General features: G+C 55.9%; 1 protein-coding gene across 2 annotated transcripts in view; it reads left to right on the top strand.

Moving 5' to 3' along the window:
* The window catches only part of CCDC12 (coiled-coil domain containing 12), a 53340-nt gene extending 37732 nt beyond the window's left edge, over positions 1-15608 (top strand). For both annotated transcript variants that reach the window (XM_077777329.1, XM_077777327.1), the window contains exons 3-7: positions 12434-12513; positions 13719-13780; positions 14000-14034; positions 15082-15158; positions 15251-15608. In XM_077777329.1, the coding sequence (XP_077633455.1) occupies positions 12434-12513; positions 13719-13780; positions 14000-14034; positions 15082-15158; positions 15251-15333 (337 nt within the window). In that variant the 3' untranslated portion in view covers positions 15334-15608. The remainder of the gene's footprint in view (positions 1-12433; positions 12514-13718; positions 13781-13999; positions 14035-15081; positions 15159-15250) is intronic.
* The last annotated feature ends 1397 nt before the right edge of the window (positions 15609-17005 follow it).

The following is a 17005-nucleotide window of genomic DNA, read 5'->3' as shown; positions in this document are numbered from 1 at the left end:
GGGGGTAGGGTATGTGGCTGAGGAAACAGGAAAACCCAGCAGGATTGGAGGCAGGCACACCGGGACGTCGCCCCTCACCAGCCATGCTTCCTCTCTGCCTGTGCTCCTGCCCATTTGCCTAAGGAACCTTCTCAGAGTCTTGGCTGTTCTAGTTCTTTTGCCCTTCCTGATACATTTTAGTGTCAGCTTGTTAATATCTATAAGAAAAGCTTGCTGGGATTCTGATTGAAATCTGTAGATCAAAATTCCTTTTTAAAAATTTGTATTACTCTCTTCAGGATAAATCCTGCCCTGTCCCCATGCATCCACATCCCCACTGGGGTGGGGAGTCAGTCCCTTGAAGGTGGACTGGCCTAAACCAGGCTCTGCGGGAAGGAAAGCCGTGTTTGCATTGCCAGAAAAGGGCCCCGCTTGTTCTCTGGGCTGGGTCTGCCTGCTTCCAGCCAACCTGCCTGGTAGCGAACTGAGGGGCCTCCATGACTCATTCCTCGCACGGACCCTTGCCTGCCGCCTAGATAAGAGATGGTCTGGCGGCCCTGGAAAGCTGGCCTGCAGAAAGGGGTATTTCTGTCAGCTGCTTCTGTTTTTTGTTTTATGATCCCTCGGTCACTTCCTTTGATGGCAAGTCAGCTGACATATGTGCCATAGGGGGTTGCCTGGGGTAGTATTTGTGGCTGACGGTCACGGCTGCCCTGCCAGGTGGGAGCACAGGGTGGTGTCGCACACCCTGTTGGGCATGGGGCAGGGGAGCGTGTCTTGTTGAGCGCCCGAACAAGCGAGCCTCAAACCCTCAGGCCCCACAACCACCACCTCCCTCTGGCTCTGGGTCAAGGTCTGCACCCAGCTGGAGCAGTCCCCATTCAGGGACAGCGGTTCACTCTGGAGTCGGTGACACACACTGCTGCCGAAGAAACTGGGCCACTGGCCCTCCGTCTTCAGGATGGAAAACCAGTTCCCCCACTCCCATGTGGACAGAGGTCCCATCCCAGCTGAGGTCCAGCCCGGGCCTGGCCTGGCACCCAGACCTTCTTCTGTCCGCAAGTTTGGGCCCCGGGACAGTGTCTGTGTGCCAGCGTGTGCTCGCAGATCTGTGGCATCGGCTTGACTCAGTGACCATTGGTCCACCGTAGTGGTGACCACCAGAGTGGCCCTCGCCCACTCTTGGGTTCCCTCATGTGCTTCGGGCCTGGGGCTATCCTGTCCGTTGCTGGGGATGGAGTGTGGCCCCATGGGCCGTGCTGAGGCACCAGCACAAAGACCTGCAGCCGCGCTGTTTTTCCTGACCCCGTTGCTCAGGAATAGGCCCTGGAATGTGGGAGAATGAACGAGGCGAGAGCTGGTTTAAGGAAGGCAGTGTTCCCCACGAGACCAGGCCAGGCACTTCCCTTCTGTGCAAGGGGAAGGTGGGAGGATGGCTGGGTCCTTTCTGCATGGAAAGAAGTCCTGACCTCGTAGGCCATGATCCTCCGTGCTTCCAAACCCTTCTCTGTTCTGGGGGTAGGCGTGGTGCACACGAGGTGAAGAAACTGCACTTGATGCCGATGAAGTGACTTGTCCAAGATCTCCCTACTGGGAGCAAGTGGAACAGCACTGGAGTCCTCCCCCCCCCGCCCCCCCCAGGTGCCACTGCAAGCTCCAAGGCAGGCCAGGCCTGTTTCTTCTCCACCACCCTCACCCTTAGCGCTGCTCCCAGATATGGAGGTGCTCGGGCCTCCTTACCATGTGCCCTCTTGGCTGGAGCCAGCAGGGCAGGCATCGGGCACTAGGCAGCTGTGTAGCGAGAAGAGGAGGGTCTCTGGCAACCTGCAGCAGAGGCTGGCAGGTTAGAGCTCAGGGCAGCCCAGTGGGGTTGAGCACCGTCCACCTCCCCAGAGTGGCCTGTGGGACCGGTTGGGCCCCAGGAGGAATGGAGGCAGGGGGCTGTGCAGGCTTCTCCCCACCCCCATCTGGCCCCAAACAGCCAGTGTGGCCACTTCAGGTCTCATCTTGGGGGCCCTTGGGGGTTCGACTCAGTTGTGGAAACCTTTACCCCCCTCCTCTTTTAAAATTTAAATTGATACAAAACAAATAAATGCCCAGGGCTGGGCATCTGGTGCCCGTGGTGGGCCTTGGGGCTGACACAGTTGGGTGAACATAGCTGTCAGTCTGTCTTGGTGGGGCTCCCATGTGGGTCCCACGCCTAGCGGCTCTGGCGCCCTGTGGCCTCCCTGTTTTTAAGACAGGCATGACTGCCTTTCTGTTAGGTATTTCCAAAGCCCTTTCTGCCTCCAACACCTGTGACCCACTGTGATTTTAGGGGCTAAATGAGGATCCTGGCAGCTGGGCCAGCTGGGAGGATGGGCTTTGGAGAGGCAAGAGGGGTTTCCAGAATGGCGCTGTAGGGGCGCCTGGGTGGCTTAGTCGGTTAAGCGTCCGACTTTCGCTTAGGTCATGATCTCGCGGTTCGTGGGTTCGAGCCCCGCGTCGGGCTCTGTGCTGACAGCTGGCTCAGTGCCTGGAGCCTGTTTCAGTCTGTGACTCCCTCTCTCTCTGACCCTCCCCTGCTCACGCTGTCTCTCTCTCTCCTAGAAATAAATAAAACATTAAAAAAAAAAAAAAAAAGAATGACGCTGTAGACTGCACTCCTGGAGCAGGAGGGTGAGGGGTGCCCAGCATGAGTTTTCCCCTCAACGAGCACCAAGGGCTCAGAGCACTGGCTGGTCGGCCTGCAGTTCTGGGCAGGGCTCCCAGGCATGGGGTCAGGAAGCCTTTACTCTTCCCCATGATTGCAGGTCCCTGAGGAGCTCGGTGAGGGGGGCTGGGGTCCGCCTCAGGGCCAGAGACCTAGGTTTGGATTCTGGCTCTGGCTTTCCCTCACTCTGCCACCTTGAGCACATCCGAAAGTCTCTCTGGATTGATTTCCACATCTGGAACACGTCAGTAACCACCTTACATTGAAAGGCATCCTGAGAACAGCATACGGAGGCTGTTCCTGTTGAGAAGGAAGCATTATCCCATTCGTCTCTGCCCGCCACCTGCACTTCGGGGTGGGGGCAGGACCGGAGGGTGCGGGAGCTCCCACTGCTCTCCCTGAAGCCCTCTGAGGAGGTGTTTGCAGGGGTCGCTTGGGAGGCTTTGTCCTATGATGTGGCCCTGTCTAGTACGTGGTCACTTCTTGTGCCACGTCCTCTCCACATGTCATAGGACAGGAGGCCTCGGGTGGTTGGCAGTGTGGAGGTGGGGCTGACCGGATGGAAGGGGAGAGAGCTTTGATTGCCCTCTGTCTGTGCTCTGTCCCCATGGTGGTCAGAATTGTCCTTTGGGAGGACAGCTGGAGTCCAGTGCCTTTTGCCTACGAGTGGGGAAGCCACTGGGTTCTTAAACGTTTCATTTGCTATTAAGCCAACCGTCCGGTATCCTGGATTAAGCTGGAGCAACCACCAAACCAAAGCATCGCGCTAGCTCACAGTGTCTTGTGCTCTACCTACATAAAGTTTCTAGGGGTTGTGATCGCACCACTAGGTGTCCTGAGCTGGACACCCCCCACTCCCGCCCCCAGTCCAGGCCATCTTCTGGAAGGGTGCTCTTCGAGGAAATCTGCCAGAAGAGAGCCTCAAGTGTCTGCCCAGGGCTGTTACAGATTATGCTGCCAGCAACATTTCTCTGTGGGACGTTGTGTTTGTTTGTCCCTGCTTTGTTGCTGTTTCTACAGAATACTTTACCCAGAGCAGGCTTATCAGGTCATGAGGTTCAGACACTTTAATCAGTCTTGAGGGAAGTGACCGCCAGCCTCTGGAGCCCTTGTGCACACCATTTGAGATAGCCGCCTGTCACCTTGTTTTTCACGGGTCTCCAGGTTCTGGCCACTGGCAGCAAGAAATGAGGCTGTGTTTATTTTGGGAACATGAAGGTGAGTGTCTGTGTGCAGNGGGGGGGGGGGGGGGGGGGGGCTGTCCCTGGAAGAGCCCTGTGTGTCTGTACCCTGGATGTGCAGACCATGTGCCTCGGTGTTCAGAGCTGCGGTCTTCAGCCAGTGCTGGTCCCCAGGGCCTTGCAGGCCTATCCCGGGCTTGGCCTTCCCTGTGGTTGGTGGCTGGGGGGAGAGCTTCGAGACAGCCCTCCTTCTGGTCCTGGAGGGCCTGACTAGGCAAGAAGGACCTAGGGAGCTGGATGGGGTAGGCCGTGTCCTCAGGGAGCAGGCCACACGGGACTGCCCCATTTCGGCCTCTCTGGTGCGGGACAGGGGCTCAGAGTACGGGGTGAGAAGAAAGGTCGTGTCCCAGAGGGTAAGGCTGGTAGCATGGATGAAGGAGGGTAAGGTGGGCCAGGGCTAGGAAACCTCCCCCAGCAGCAGGCTTTCTCTGAGGCCCACTCACCAGGGAAGGGGTTGGACCAGATCCATCTGGACACTTCCTTTCACTTGGACATTCTAAAACTCTACTCCTGGGTAGAGTTTCACATTTTACAGAGAATGCCAGCTTTCCCCTCCCCTTCCCCTGAATGGCACACATGGAAGGTGTGAAAAGCCACCTCCATGGGATCTCCCGGGGATCTCCCAGCCAGCCCAGGCCTGGAGCTGCTGCAGCTGGTCTTAAGGAAGGCCTCTCAGCGGTCACTGAACCTGCTCGGGCACTTGATGGGTCTCTTCAGATACCCAGGGAGATGGCAGAGGAGAGGATGGAAAAGGGCGTTTCCTCCAGTTTAAGGAGATGTCATAGGACGTCAGCCTGGGCATCACTGTTGCTTTGCCACAAAGACCATGGAAGTCACTTGGATTGGCTGTCCTGACCCGGCCACATTCCTGCCCTTTTTTAATCTCCTGGGGACTTCTTATATTGTCTCACTAAGCATTAAAAGGCCCAGAGAGCCCCCAGCCACCCATCACATGCCTTCTCTGTATTCCTCCATCGAGCTGGGGGCAAGTGTGTGCTGGGAGCTTAGTGCTGGAGCTGGGTCTCCCCACTTGTGAGGCAGGGTGTGCAGGACCACCACAGAGGGTCCATGTGCAGTGGGGTGTAAGGGGTAGAGGGGAGGGGCATGTAGGGCAAAGAGGGGGCACAGGAGAGGAGCAGTCAGCTGTGTCTTGGGGTGGGTGGGGACATCTGGGCTGTCCACAGTGCCGTCTTGTGGAGCCAGCTCTTGAAGCCCAAGGGGCAGGAGAGTGTGTAGCAGACAGGGCTGGCAGTGACCAGGGGGACGTTTGATTGGGAAGCAGGCAGTAGGGACCAATTAGGAATGAGGTCAGGACTGTATTAAGAGGCTTAGTCTTGTTTAGGGGACACTGGGGCCCTGGATCAGAGAGGGTGAAAGTAGAGGTTCCCAGGTGGCCTCTGTGTCTGCCTCCAACGTGGGAGAGACCACAGGCTCAACTCAGATGCCGGTTGCCCACATGGAGGGGCCTGTGGGTGGCCCAGGACATTTGGTTGTAAAGGGTAGAGTCCTGGAAGGCACCGGGCTCCCTGTGTTGCCCTCCTGTCCACAGATTCCAGGGCAAAAGGCCTCAGAGCATGACTTGGCCTCTGCTTCTCCTTGGCCAGAGGTACTGGTGGCTGCCGGGTGCAGAGCCACCACAGGCCCTGCTGCTGGAGGTCAGCCCCACTGTGTCCCTTCTGCCTGTTTCCTCTTTTCTTGTTTCCTTCTGTCTCATTGTTTGGTTGTTTCTGTGCAGCCAGAATATGAACTACATTAGAAATTCTAGAAACTACAGAAAATCAAAGAAGCAAGTAAAAAAATCACTTAGATAATCACTGTCAGCTTTTGGTTGTTTTTTTTGTTCTGTTAATTGTTCTGTTGCATGTTAAGAACAGTCTTTGGCAGACAGTGTTTTCAGTGGTTATGCAGTGATACATCTGACGTCTGTAGCTATTTGGGTGTATCTTTACACGTTTTATTTTATTTTTTGAGTATGTAAGGGATTCGTGGCTCCGAATTCAAAGGTATTAAAAGGCACACAGGAAAAAAATCTTCATTCACTCCCAACCTCCTGCTTATAGGACCTTTTTTTTGTAAGTAGTCTCCATGCCCCCATGTGGGGCTTGAATTCACAAGCCTGAGATCAAGAGTCCACTGATGGAGCCAGCCAGGTGTCCCGAAGACCACCTTTTTAGGGCCAGCTTCTTGGCATCTTCCAGAGGTAGGCTGTGCACAGATAGGAAAATACGCTGGTATGTCCACACCCCCAAACACACACACTTGTTTTTACACATGCGGTCCCACACTGTACTCCTGCTCCTCACCTTGCTCAGGGCAGTCTGACAGTACCACATCGTGGCATTCATTCCGCAGAAATCATAAAAAGCATCTCCATTGTCCCTTTGGTCATGTGGCATTCTGCTGTTGAGACAGGCCAAAGGGCACGTGACCAGGGTTTGCGTGAAGCGCGCTGTCCCCACTGGGAGAGGGTTAGCACGGGGAGGGGGCGCCCATGTCCCTGTCCTCCACAGCCTCTAGCTCAGGACACATGTGTTTTGTAGCCTTAGTCCCGAGGACGGCTGGGGGAAAGTTCTGGGCACCCCGCTGGCCTGGCTGCCTCCCACCTCTGCCTGTGGTGCCTCAGGAGCAGGGGGCCAGCCCGCCCTCCCTGGGGCCTGCTGCCCCGGCGTTGCCTCGGAGCCTGTCTTCTAACCCCTGTCCGAGGCTGCAGTCCAGGTCCTTGCCACAGCCGTTCTGAGCAGAAAGGGCTGCAGACAGCAGTACGAGGAGAAGCCAGGCTCCCGGCTGGCTCACCTTACGGGACTCGCTCGTGACTGAGGCCGGGCTCGTGGAGACCAGACACGCTGGGGAGGCAGGCAGCGAGAGAGTAGTTTTCTGTCCTTTGGCTAGCCCTCAGCTGCCCGGCCAGCCCTGCCACTCCGTGCGGTATACAGAGATAGGCGCATTTCTGCCACCCGGTCAGTGGGCCATGCAGGGACCCATCTGCTCAGGCACCCAACTCATGGGGGTATTTGAGGAGCCTTGCTAGGCCATGTACATGCTGCTGGGTTGCTGTTCCCAGGTGCACTGGAGGGTTACTCTCTGGGCTTGGGGGGAAGGGGGTAACTGTTGGTGGGGCCCTCCGGGTATGGGGCGGAGCTTCTGGGGCAGCAGTGTGGAGTGAGAACGAGGCATTCCTGGGAGACTTGACTTTGTGCTGCAGGACTCTATTCAGGATTGATGTCTACAGCCTGAACCCCTTACACAGCCTCCTAAAATCAAGATTTTTCTTCCTTGATTTCCATATGGAAGCCAGTGAGAGCTTGAGCCTTCCCGTGTCTCAGAAGCATCAAAGCTGGAATTTGGTCCCAGGTCACACCGTTAGGAGCCCGTTAGGAGCCCAGGACTCCAGCACCTCCTCCCCCAGCAGCCTCCACATTCTAAGAAAAGGGTAGCATGGCTCCAGTGGCCTCTAGAAGAGTGAACTCCGGATACCAATGTCTGTCCAGAGACCGCGGCAGCTTCCATATTTTCTGGCCGGCACGGTGGAGCTCCGTCTCCCGGTCTCCCAGAGCTGTGGTCCCTTGGGGAGCCCCGGGGTTGGCAGCCTGGGCCCGCGTTGTGTGCAAACCTGTTGTTTCTCAGCTTTCCTTTTTTATCTCAATTCTGGTTCTTTGGATTTTTGTTTTGTTTCTAATCATTACATTTCCTAACTATTAACTTGTTAATTATATACTCTTTTCCCTTTTAGGGGTTTCCATAGGGATACAACATACATCCTGAACTTACCGAAGTCCGATTTAAAGTAATACTGTACCATTTCCCATGCAGCGTCAGGGCCACCGCGGAACATTCTCACCCCGTGCGTGGTTCTTCCCATCTCCAGTGCTATGGCTGCTGCGTTTTCGAACCCCATTTCATTGTTACTCTTTCGTGCAGTCAATATTCATAGAGATTTTCCCGCATATTTATTCTTTCTGGGACATTTAATATCTATCTGCAGTTTGGTGCTCTCATTGGAGGTCATTTTCCTTCCATTGAAAGTACACACCCTTTAGTAAAGAACAGATTCCCCAACAACCAGTTTTGCCAACTTTCTCTGGCCAAGTTTCTCTTTGAAGTTTATTTTATCTAGATTTATCATTCTGGGGTAGCATTCTAGTTACTTCTGGCATTTCCTATATATTACCCCATTGTCCATTGTTTCTGTTGAGAAATCAGCTGTCCGTTTTAGTTTTTCCTTTGAAGGTCAGATGTCTGTCGAACTTAAAAATTTCTCTTTGTCTTTGGTGTTTAGGAGTTTGATAATGATTTGCAGGTGTGCTCTTCTTTGCAGTTCATAGTGTTTCTTTAATCTGTGTGTATGGCTTGATGTTTTCCACTTATTTTGTAAAATTTTCAGTTCTCTCTCTCTTTGTCTTAATGTTTTATTTACTTTTAGAGAGAGAGAAAGAGTATGGGTGTGACTAGGGGAGGGGCAGAGAGAGAGAGAGTCCCAAGCAGGCTCCTCACTGTCAGTGTGGAACCTGATGCAGGGCTTGAACTCACGAACTGTGAGATTATGCCCTGAGCCAAAACCAAGAGTTGGTGCTTAACTGACTGAGCCACCCAGGTGTCCCCAGTTACTATCTCTTTAAACTTTCTTCTGGGACTGTCGTTACATGTATGCTAGATCTTCTCGCTATGTCCCATAGGTTTCTTATATTCTTTTCTGTATTTTCCAACTTTTTCCCCCCTCTGATTCTTGATCTGGATATTTTCTGACTTATTTGTGGCTCACTAACCCTTTCTCTAGCTGTTTTAACCTACTCTTAAATCCATTTATTGAGTTCTTAACTTTGGTTATATTTACAGTTGTAGAATTTCCATTTGATTAAATTTTTAAAATTTTTTTAAAAATTTATTTCTGAGAGAGAGACAGCATGAGCAGGGGAGGGTCAGAGAGAGAGGGAGGTACAGAATCTGAAATAGGCTCCAGGCTCTGAGCTAGCTGGCAGCACAGAGCCCGACATGGGGCTCGAAACCACGAACCATGAGACCATGAACTGAGCTTAAGTCGGATGCCCAACCGACTGAGCCACCCAGGCACCCGCCATTTGATTAATTTTTATAGTTTCAGATACGCTACTGAAATTCTCCATCTTGTGGTATATCTTCCTGAACTCTTAAAAGTTTGTTATTTTATTTTTATTTTATTTTATTTTAATGTTTATTTTTGAGAGAGCAAGCATGAGCGGGGGAAGGGCAAAGAGAGGGGGCGAGAGAGGATCCAGAGCAGGCTCTGTGCTGACAGCAGCGAGCTTTATGTGGGGCTCAACTCATGAACTGCAAGATCATGACCTGAACTGAAGTCGGTCGCTTAACCGACTGAGCCACCCAGGTGCTCCCAAATTTTAGTTATTTTATATTTCATTTCTTTTTTTAAAAATGTTTACTGGGGGGTCCGGGTGGCTCAGTCAGTTAAACATCCGACTTCAGCTCAGGTCGTGATCTCATGGTTTGTGAGTTTGAGTCCCACATCGGGCTCTGTGCTGACAGCTCAGAGCCTGGAGCCTGCTTCAGATTCTGTATCACCCTCTCTCTCTGACCCTCCCCTGCTCATGCTGACTCTCTCTTTCTCTCTCCCTCAGAAATAAATAAAAACAAAAAACAAAAAAACGTTTTTAAAAAATTTTTAAAAAGTGTATTTTGTGAGTGAGCGAGGGAGAGAACGAGAGCAGCGGAAGTGCATAGAGAGAGAGAGAGACAGAGGATCAGAAGCAGGCTTCTCTCTAGAACAGAAAGCCCTATGCAGAGCTTGAACCCACAAACCGTGAGACAATGACCTGAGCCAAAGTCAGATGTTTAGCCGACTGAGCCACCTAGGCACTCCCATATTTCATTTCTAATTGTTTTAATATCTGGATCTCCTGTGAGTATATTTCTATCATCTTTATTTCTCATGGCTTGAATCCTGGATGTTGTGTATGAGAAATCCTAGAAATAATCTGGGGTTCTGAACCATTTGATTTCCTCCAGGGAAGATGTATTCCAGCTTCGGGCAGGCAGGTAGGCTCAGGGTGCCCTGACCCACCCTCTCAGGACTGAGGAAGAGGCTTCCTTCTTGCACCAAAGCAAACGCTTATCTCTTCAGCCTCATGAGATTTCAGGAAGCTCTCCTTGGGGTCTCAGCTGTTCAGCCTCTGCTCGTGAATAGACAAATGCTTTAGGGGAGATGAGGCACCCAATGTCAGGTTCACCTGTCGCACTTCCCCTCCCTGCGATTGCAGTCCCTCAGATCCTGATTGCCTTGGGGCTTGTCTAAGGCTAACAAGTAGATTTTTAAAAATATGCCTGTTGTCAGGTGTTTTCAGCTGTTTGCAGAAGCAAGGGTTTAAACCTTGGCTCTGTGTTGGAAAGGGCAGGCCCCCAAGCAGAACCCAGTGCTCCCATGACCTGTTACAGACACTCCTGCCCTTCAGGGGTGGGAGTGGGGGGCGGGGCAGGTAAACTGGGCGCTCATGAGAGGCGGTCTCTTCAGAGATCTCACACTAATCAGGGAGGGCTTGGACCTAGCTGAACACAGCCTTCGTGTTTAAAGATGTGGAAGCTGAGGCCAAGAATGGGACAGTCCCACGGTGACTGGGACGCAGGTGTTCTTGACTGCTGGACTGGTGCTCAGCTCTCAGGGGGAGCAGGGGACACTGGGTGGTAGGACTGCTGTGGGGGATGGGGCCGCTGTGTGGCCGGCTCCCCCGCCAGTGCCGCTCTCTCCTATTGTGCTGTCCCCTCCCTGTCCCCCTGCCGTGTCCTCCCTGTTCCAGCGTCTTCTGAAGCCTGGGCAGCAAGGCGGCTGAGGCGCTGCTACTTGTTCTGTGGCTTCGAGCTCTGGGTCCGGTTCCCAGCGGACTCCCTTGTCCCCTGCTGATTTCTTACAAAACCCTGGAGCTGGTTTCTGAGAGCGATAGTTCTGTGTTGGGTTTTTTTTTTTTCTCACTAATCCCTGCAGTTTTCTGCCCACACCCAGTTTCTCTTCCGCTTTTCTCCCCACCCTGTTGTGAATCGTGCCCCACTTTCTCTGCTGGTGCCTCCGTGGCACTTAGCTGCAGGCCTGCGGGAGACGCTGGAGGGCAGAGGACAGGGTGGGTGTCCTGCTCCCAGGGGACGTGGGCTCTGGGTGTGGGCAGCAGGCTCCCTGCCCACAGGCCGTGCTGGCTCTGTCCCCTGGCCTCGGGGCCCTGGCAGAGAAGGGGGCCGCGGAGCTGGTGATAGGGACTGACTGGCATCAGAAAGCTCCCAGACTCAGACCCCTGCCACTTGCTAGATGTGTGGCCACAGACACCTGCTGCCTCATCTCTAGCACGGCCTGCCTGCGCGGGGGACCTCAGTGGCGGTTTTGCCCCACACAGAGGGTTCGGTAGGTGACAGACTGTGGGCCCTTCCTGCTAGGAGCACCATCCCAGGGCTTCTGAGGGGCCAGCAGCCCTCGAGGGGCTCAGAAGACATAGTGAAGGAGGACCCGCATCCCAGGCTCATCTGGCCGGCACGTCGGGGCCGCTTCTGCTTCCCCAGAGCCGAAAATGGTCTGGCCCACGGTCTACCTTGCCTTTATGAAGCAGCAGCCCCCATATGCAGTGTCACTCTGCCACCCCACGGAGGTAGCCTAGGGCCCTCTCTCCTGTGGGCAAGCTTCCCTGTGTGGGAGTGGGGACTGCTGAGCTGCTGAGCCAGGGAGACCCCAGCAAACACCTGGTGTGGAGGCCAGCCCCGCCTGAGGGGACTGGCGGAAGAGGAAAGTAACAGCGCTGTCACTGGCCGGCCCCAGTGTGCAATCCTGGTCCCTCGCAGCTCCCCTCCTTTCACAGAGGTCCTGGGGTCTGCCCTGTAGCGTTTTAAAGCCCTCCTATGGCCACGGGGGCCGTGCAGTTCCCCTGGCTGTCCCGGCCTTGCACGCTGTCGCGCCTGTCCTTCACCCTTGCCGGCTACTCCTCGCATGCTCACGCCTTGCCACCAGGAGCTGAGGCCTCTGCCAGTGGCTCCAGGCCACACAGGCTCTGAGAAGGAGGCCAGGCTTCCAGAACCAGTGGGTGACCACCAGCTTTGTCTTGTAGGACAAACTCAGCCCGGGAGCTCTGGCCCTGACTGCGGGTCAGACGCTGCAGCCACTGCTGTGAGACCTTATGAAAGTACTCCAGTCTGTCTGACCCTGGGTTCTCGGGCTGTCAGATGGAGCTCATCCAGGAGAGGCAGCCAGTGAATGCTCCCGGGCATCCCTGGCCCCGGCTCTGGGCGAGGACCTGAGGTGTGGACAGGGCCTTGGCGGAGCAGCTCGCCCAGCTGCTCCCCGGCAGATGACAGGGCTGAGGCGAGGAGAGGGGGCCCCGTCCCTACGGTGCTTCTGTTCCCATGCTCTCGCTCTTCATCAGGCGATCTCTAGAGAGACCAGAGGGAAGTCGAGAAGTCACCAGCTCATGTGGCTTCCTCAGTCTGACCTGCAGGTATATGAGGTGAACGAGATTGCCACACGCTTCACTCCACCTCTGCCTGTCGTCTGCTTTCGTAGGGAACTCAGGCTGCGGAACTACGTCCCAGAGGATGAGGACCTGAAGAGGAGGAGGGTGCCCCAGGCCAAGCCAGTCGCGGGTAGGTGGGCTGAGCTCCTGTGCTCCGCCTTGGCAGGTGTCGCCCTCTCAGAGAATACGCAGCAGGGCCAGGGCTGGAAGTTGGACCTTCAGGACCCTCTGGCACCATGTCACGGCCATGCATGAGTGGTCAGTGTTGAGTGACAGCAGGGGTGGGGGGCCTTCTGGCACCTGCGAGGGAAGAGGCCACCTCCCCAGAGAGGATCTCTCTGGGCGGAGACGTGGAGGGGGCAGCGGGGGCAGGGGGACGGGTGAGGATGGGTCCTGTGGGCACTTGGGGGTCAGAGTGAGAGACCCTGAAGAAGAGCCGACTGTCCAGGTGCTCAGAGAGCAGTGGGCTGGCAGGTGTGGCCGTGCCGGAGAGCAGAGGAGGGGACAGGTGTCCCTGCCGGCAGGGTGAGCGGCCTGGCCGTCGGGCAGCCCCGTCTTGTGCGGGGAGCCGCACAGCAGCGGGGGGCTTCTGGAGGTGCCCCCCACTGGAGATGCGGAGTACTCCTCACGTAGACCCTTGGCCCTGTTTTTATCCTTCGCTTTTGTTATCAGTTCCTAATTATACAAATTATAAATGAATAAATACATTTACCTTTAAGATAGCAAATCGTTTTTAAGGTACTCCTGGTACCTGCCCCACAGGGCCAGGCCCTCCTGCTCTCCCCACCCAGGGCCCTAGGGTGCTGTCAGCTGGGCATGGCTGAGAGGCACGACATCAGGCCTCTCCAGGGTGGGGAGCACATGTCCTTGCAAGCACATGTCCAAGTGGAATGGGAAGAAAAGCCACCTGTGCCCCAGCTAGTGCAGGGCCCAGAGGACGTCCTCAGAGCCCAGGGGCCCCTGGAGATCACGGGAGAGCCAGTCCTCACAGATATACCAAGGCAGCCCTCTCGTTTCCCAGCCGGGGAGATAGGCTGAGAATACTGGCCGCGCTTCCTGGCTGGAGGTTGGGCTCTGTCTACGCTAGCCCTCTGCCTTCTGCAGGCCCTCCTCCGCCCCAGGATAGCTTTCATCCGGGGGAAACCCAGGCCCTGCCTCCAGGGCTGCCTTTGCAGTCTTCGCCTCTGGAGGTTGGGAGCCCTAGGAGAGGTGGGGGCAAGAGAACCAAGGATCTCTGGGGGGGGGGGAGCCTGCCCTTTCCCAGGTCTGTGGGATGCGCCTCAGGGAGAGTGGCGGCCCGTCCCACAGCCTATGTTGTTGTCTTGCACCCTCTAGTGGAAGAGAAGGTGAAGGAGCAGCTGGAGGCTGCTAAGCCGGAGCCCGTCATCGAGGAAGTGGTGAGTGGCCCCACCGGGGGCCCTTTCTCCTCCCCCACCTGCTCTCCTTCCTGCTATTTCCCTCTTCCTTCTCTCCACTTCTGCATTCCCGTCCACCCCCTCTTCCCACACCTCTCATTCCTCCCTCCCCTTCCTCCACTTTCCACCTCTGTCCCGTGGCTGTCCATGTGCCCTGGAGCTGGGCCCCTCCGGTCCTGACATGTGTTTCTTCCTCCCCAGGACCTGGCCAACCTCGCGCCCCGGAAGCCTGACTGGTGAGTGCTGCCACTGCAGACCTCGCGCGGACCAACCAGCCACTCTGGGTGCCGGACACGGCCCTCGGGCCGGGCCTCTCCCACCTCACAGCGGGGCGATGACAGCGTGGACACACACTGTCCACAGGACGTGCTGACGGGACAGAAGTGGAGAATGAGAGGGCAGCCATGGGGGTGACCCCTGGAGGGCAGGGAGGGGCTCGGGGAGAGTGAGGAGCTGCAGTCTCTTGAAGAAGTCCCTTTGGCAAGGGTGAGGATCCGGCCACCTCAGAGAGCTCCATTTGAGCAAGGCCGGCCTTGGCCCTCAGGGGGCCGCAGGATGGAGGTGAGAAGATGGGAAGGGCAGGAATAGATTGCTGCCCAGTTCTGCTGCCACTGGCCTGTTCTGCTTTGGCCTCAGTTTCTTCTTCTGTGAAATGGGTCTGCTCCTCCTTCCCCAGTGCCCCTGTGACCAGGCTGATACAGAGGAGAGAGGGCCGTGTGGCCTGGGGCTTGTGTTCTACTTCACCTTGGGCCAGAGGTGTGGGCCGCATCCCTCACCTGCGATTCTGTTGTGACAAGTACAGGACCACTGAAGGTGTTCTCATTTGTTGAAACAGAAGCATGGGGCATGTGTCCTCCAAATCCCTGGGCGGGGAGAATAGGCTGTGTGTGCACTTCTGGAAGCTCCTGGTGGCGAGGGTGAGCGCACGGCTGGAGGAGGAGCAGGACCCACAGGGGGCCAGGGTGGGTCACTTCCTGATGGTGACCGAGAGGACCAGACCGAGAGAGGGACCCTGAGACACCGTCCACCCTTGCACACCTTGACTCCGTCCCGTGTTTGGTGGGTCTGCAGCACCAGTCGCTGCCTCAGTGGGACGCGGAAGCGTGGCTGATGCTGGGCTTTGGAGGGTGCCAAAGAGGGGAGGGGAGCATCCTGGCCTCCTCCCCGGGTGGTGTTAGACAGCTGAATGTGACTCCTAATGCCGGAGGGACTTTGGGAGGGGAGGTTCCCAAGACACCAGACCAGGCTTCAACTTCCGGCCTCCTCACACCTGCCTGCTCCAGGGACCTCAAGAGAGATGTAGCCAAGAAACTAGAGAAGCTAGAAAAGCGGACCCAGAGGGCCATCGCCGAGCTGATCCGTAAGTGCGGGGCCAGGCAAGGCAGGACCCCTGCCTTCTGGGTGGTGGCCCAGGCACAGGGCCCCTCCCCACTCCTGTCTGTCCCCATCCAGGTGAGAGGCTGAAGGGCCAAGAGGACAGCCTGGCCTCTGCAGTGGGTGCCACCACTGAGCAAGAGGCCTGTGACTCCGACTGAAGCACACCACGTCCCCTCACCCCTGTCCTGTGGGTGCGTAGTCTTGGGCAAGGGCAGGGACTGGGCTTGCTGTTATCTCCAGGGCCAGACCACCCCGTCAGCCTGAGACCCTGGCCCCGGGGTGAGGTCAGCTCCTTGTCTCCTAAGTGGTCCCCACCACCCTGACCGGGGCAAGGCCAACAGCAACCCCATGGACTTGCTGTGTCTGTACATATATGTGTATTTTCAACTTTCTTTTATCTCTAGAAATAAAAACAAGCAGAAATAGAAACAAACAGACCCGTGTATGTGGCAGAAACCTGTGAATATTTTCTGAGTCCTTGGTGCTCTGTGAGTTTGGGCCCGAAGGCAAGGCAGAGGTGAAGCTTCGTATGAGTAAGCGTTCTGTTGGGCTGGGCACGTTGAGGCTGGAGGGGTGCAAAAGGCCTAGGTCTGACTTTCTGAGTCCAGAAGGTAGTTGTGTCAAAACCCATGGGTGACAGAGACGGAGTGTGAACCCTCCCACGGGCCCAGGCCTCACAGGAAGGAGTCTGTGGGACAGCCTGGAGGGGCTCCCACCCTGGTCCTCTGTGGACCCCCAGTGTAAGAGAGAGAAGGGAGAGGCTGGGGTGTGGAGGGGTGTGCTGTGCCCTGGCAAGCCCCCATTCTGGGCCACTCGAGATCCCAGGCCCCTAGTGCTGTTCTCTCTCACCCTTCACAGCCCCAGGCACCCCTTCCCACTGCCTTAGTCAGAGCTAGACTGTGGCTTCCATGGGGCAGAGCCACTGTATCAGGGAGGGTGGCTCACATAGACTGGGGTATCATAGACTTGGTTTTAAGTGTGGTCGTGGACTCTGGGTCCCCAAGGTCCTGGTGTGAGGACTGTGAGCCTCCTCTGGAGCTGCGTCTCCACAGAGTGACTGGCTGGCCACAACTCTGAGTCCAGATACCTGTGGCCAGCTAGAATTTCATGTCCAGAATGGTCACACTCTCGAATCTCTTTCAGGGTTTCCCCTTGATTCTCCCACCCCTGCCCTATGTCATTCCAGGGTGTCGTTCCCTCTATGATGAGTCTGAGGAACACATTGGCCTGGGTCTGGCTGACAGTGCCAAGGACCCAGGCCATAGCAGTGGGGTGAGTGCATGCACACAGAGACCGGCACGCTCATACAAATAAAGTAAATGCTTTCAGCTAAAAGTACATAACTACCCGAGAAGGTAATTTGTGCAGAAAGGGAGTAGAAACCCGCAGGGATGACCGAGCTAAAGTGGCAGGTGGTGGACTGAGCAGCGGGCAACACCAGCACTGGTTCCCACACCAATGGGAGTCAGACATGCCCACGGACATCAGGGCTAGAGCCAGACTCCTGCTTAGGATCTGGAGCTGGGCTTCCTTTCCAGGGAATAAAGGATGAGAAGCTGTCCCCCGCCCCAGGACTGCGGTAGGAAGCAGGGTGCTTGTCCGTGACGGTGGGGGAATCACCCGTGGTGACTGGCGGCCAGCTTCCCACTCAGCCCCAAGAGCTGATGGAAAATTTTTCAGCATTTGTAGCTCCGCATGCCTACAGAAAACTGCCAGACACAGAGAGAGGAAAACAAAAACCATCACGCACAGTAGGCACTCAGGCTGACATTACAAAATACGAGAAAATCCAACACCTTGAACAATGGCTCCCATCCCAACAGGTGGAAG

Source organism: Crocuta crocuta, unplaced genomic scaffold (assembly GCF_008692635.1).
Source record: "Crocuta crocuta isolate KB4526 unplaced genomic scaffold, BGI_CrCroc_1.0 scaffold77, whole genome shotgun sequence".
NCBI lineage: Eukaryota > Metazoa > Chordata > Mammalia > Carnivora > Hyaenidae > Crocuta > Crocuta crocuta.
The sequence above is the reverse complement of the archived record's forward strand: the minus strand, read 5'-3'. Positions and strand labels throughout refer to the sequence as shown.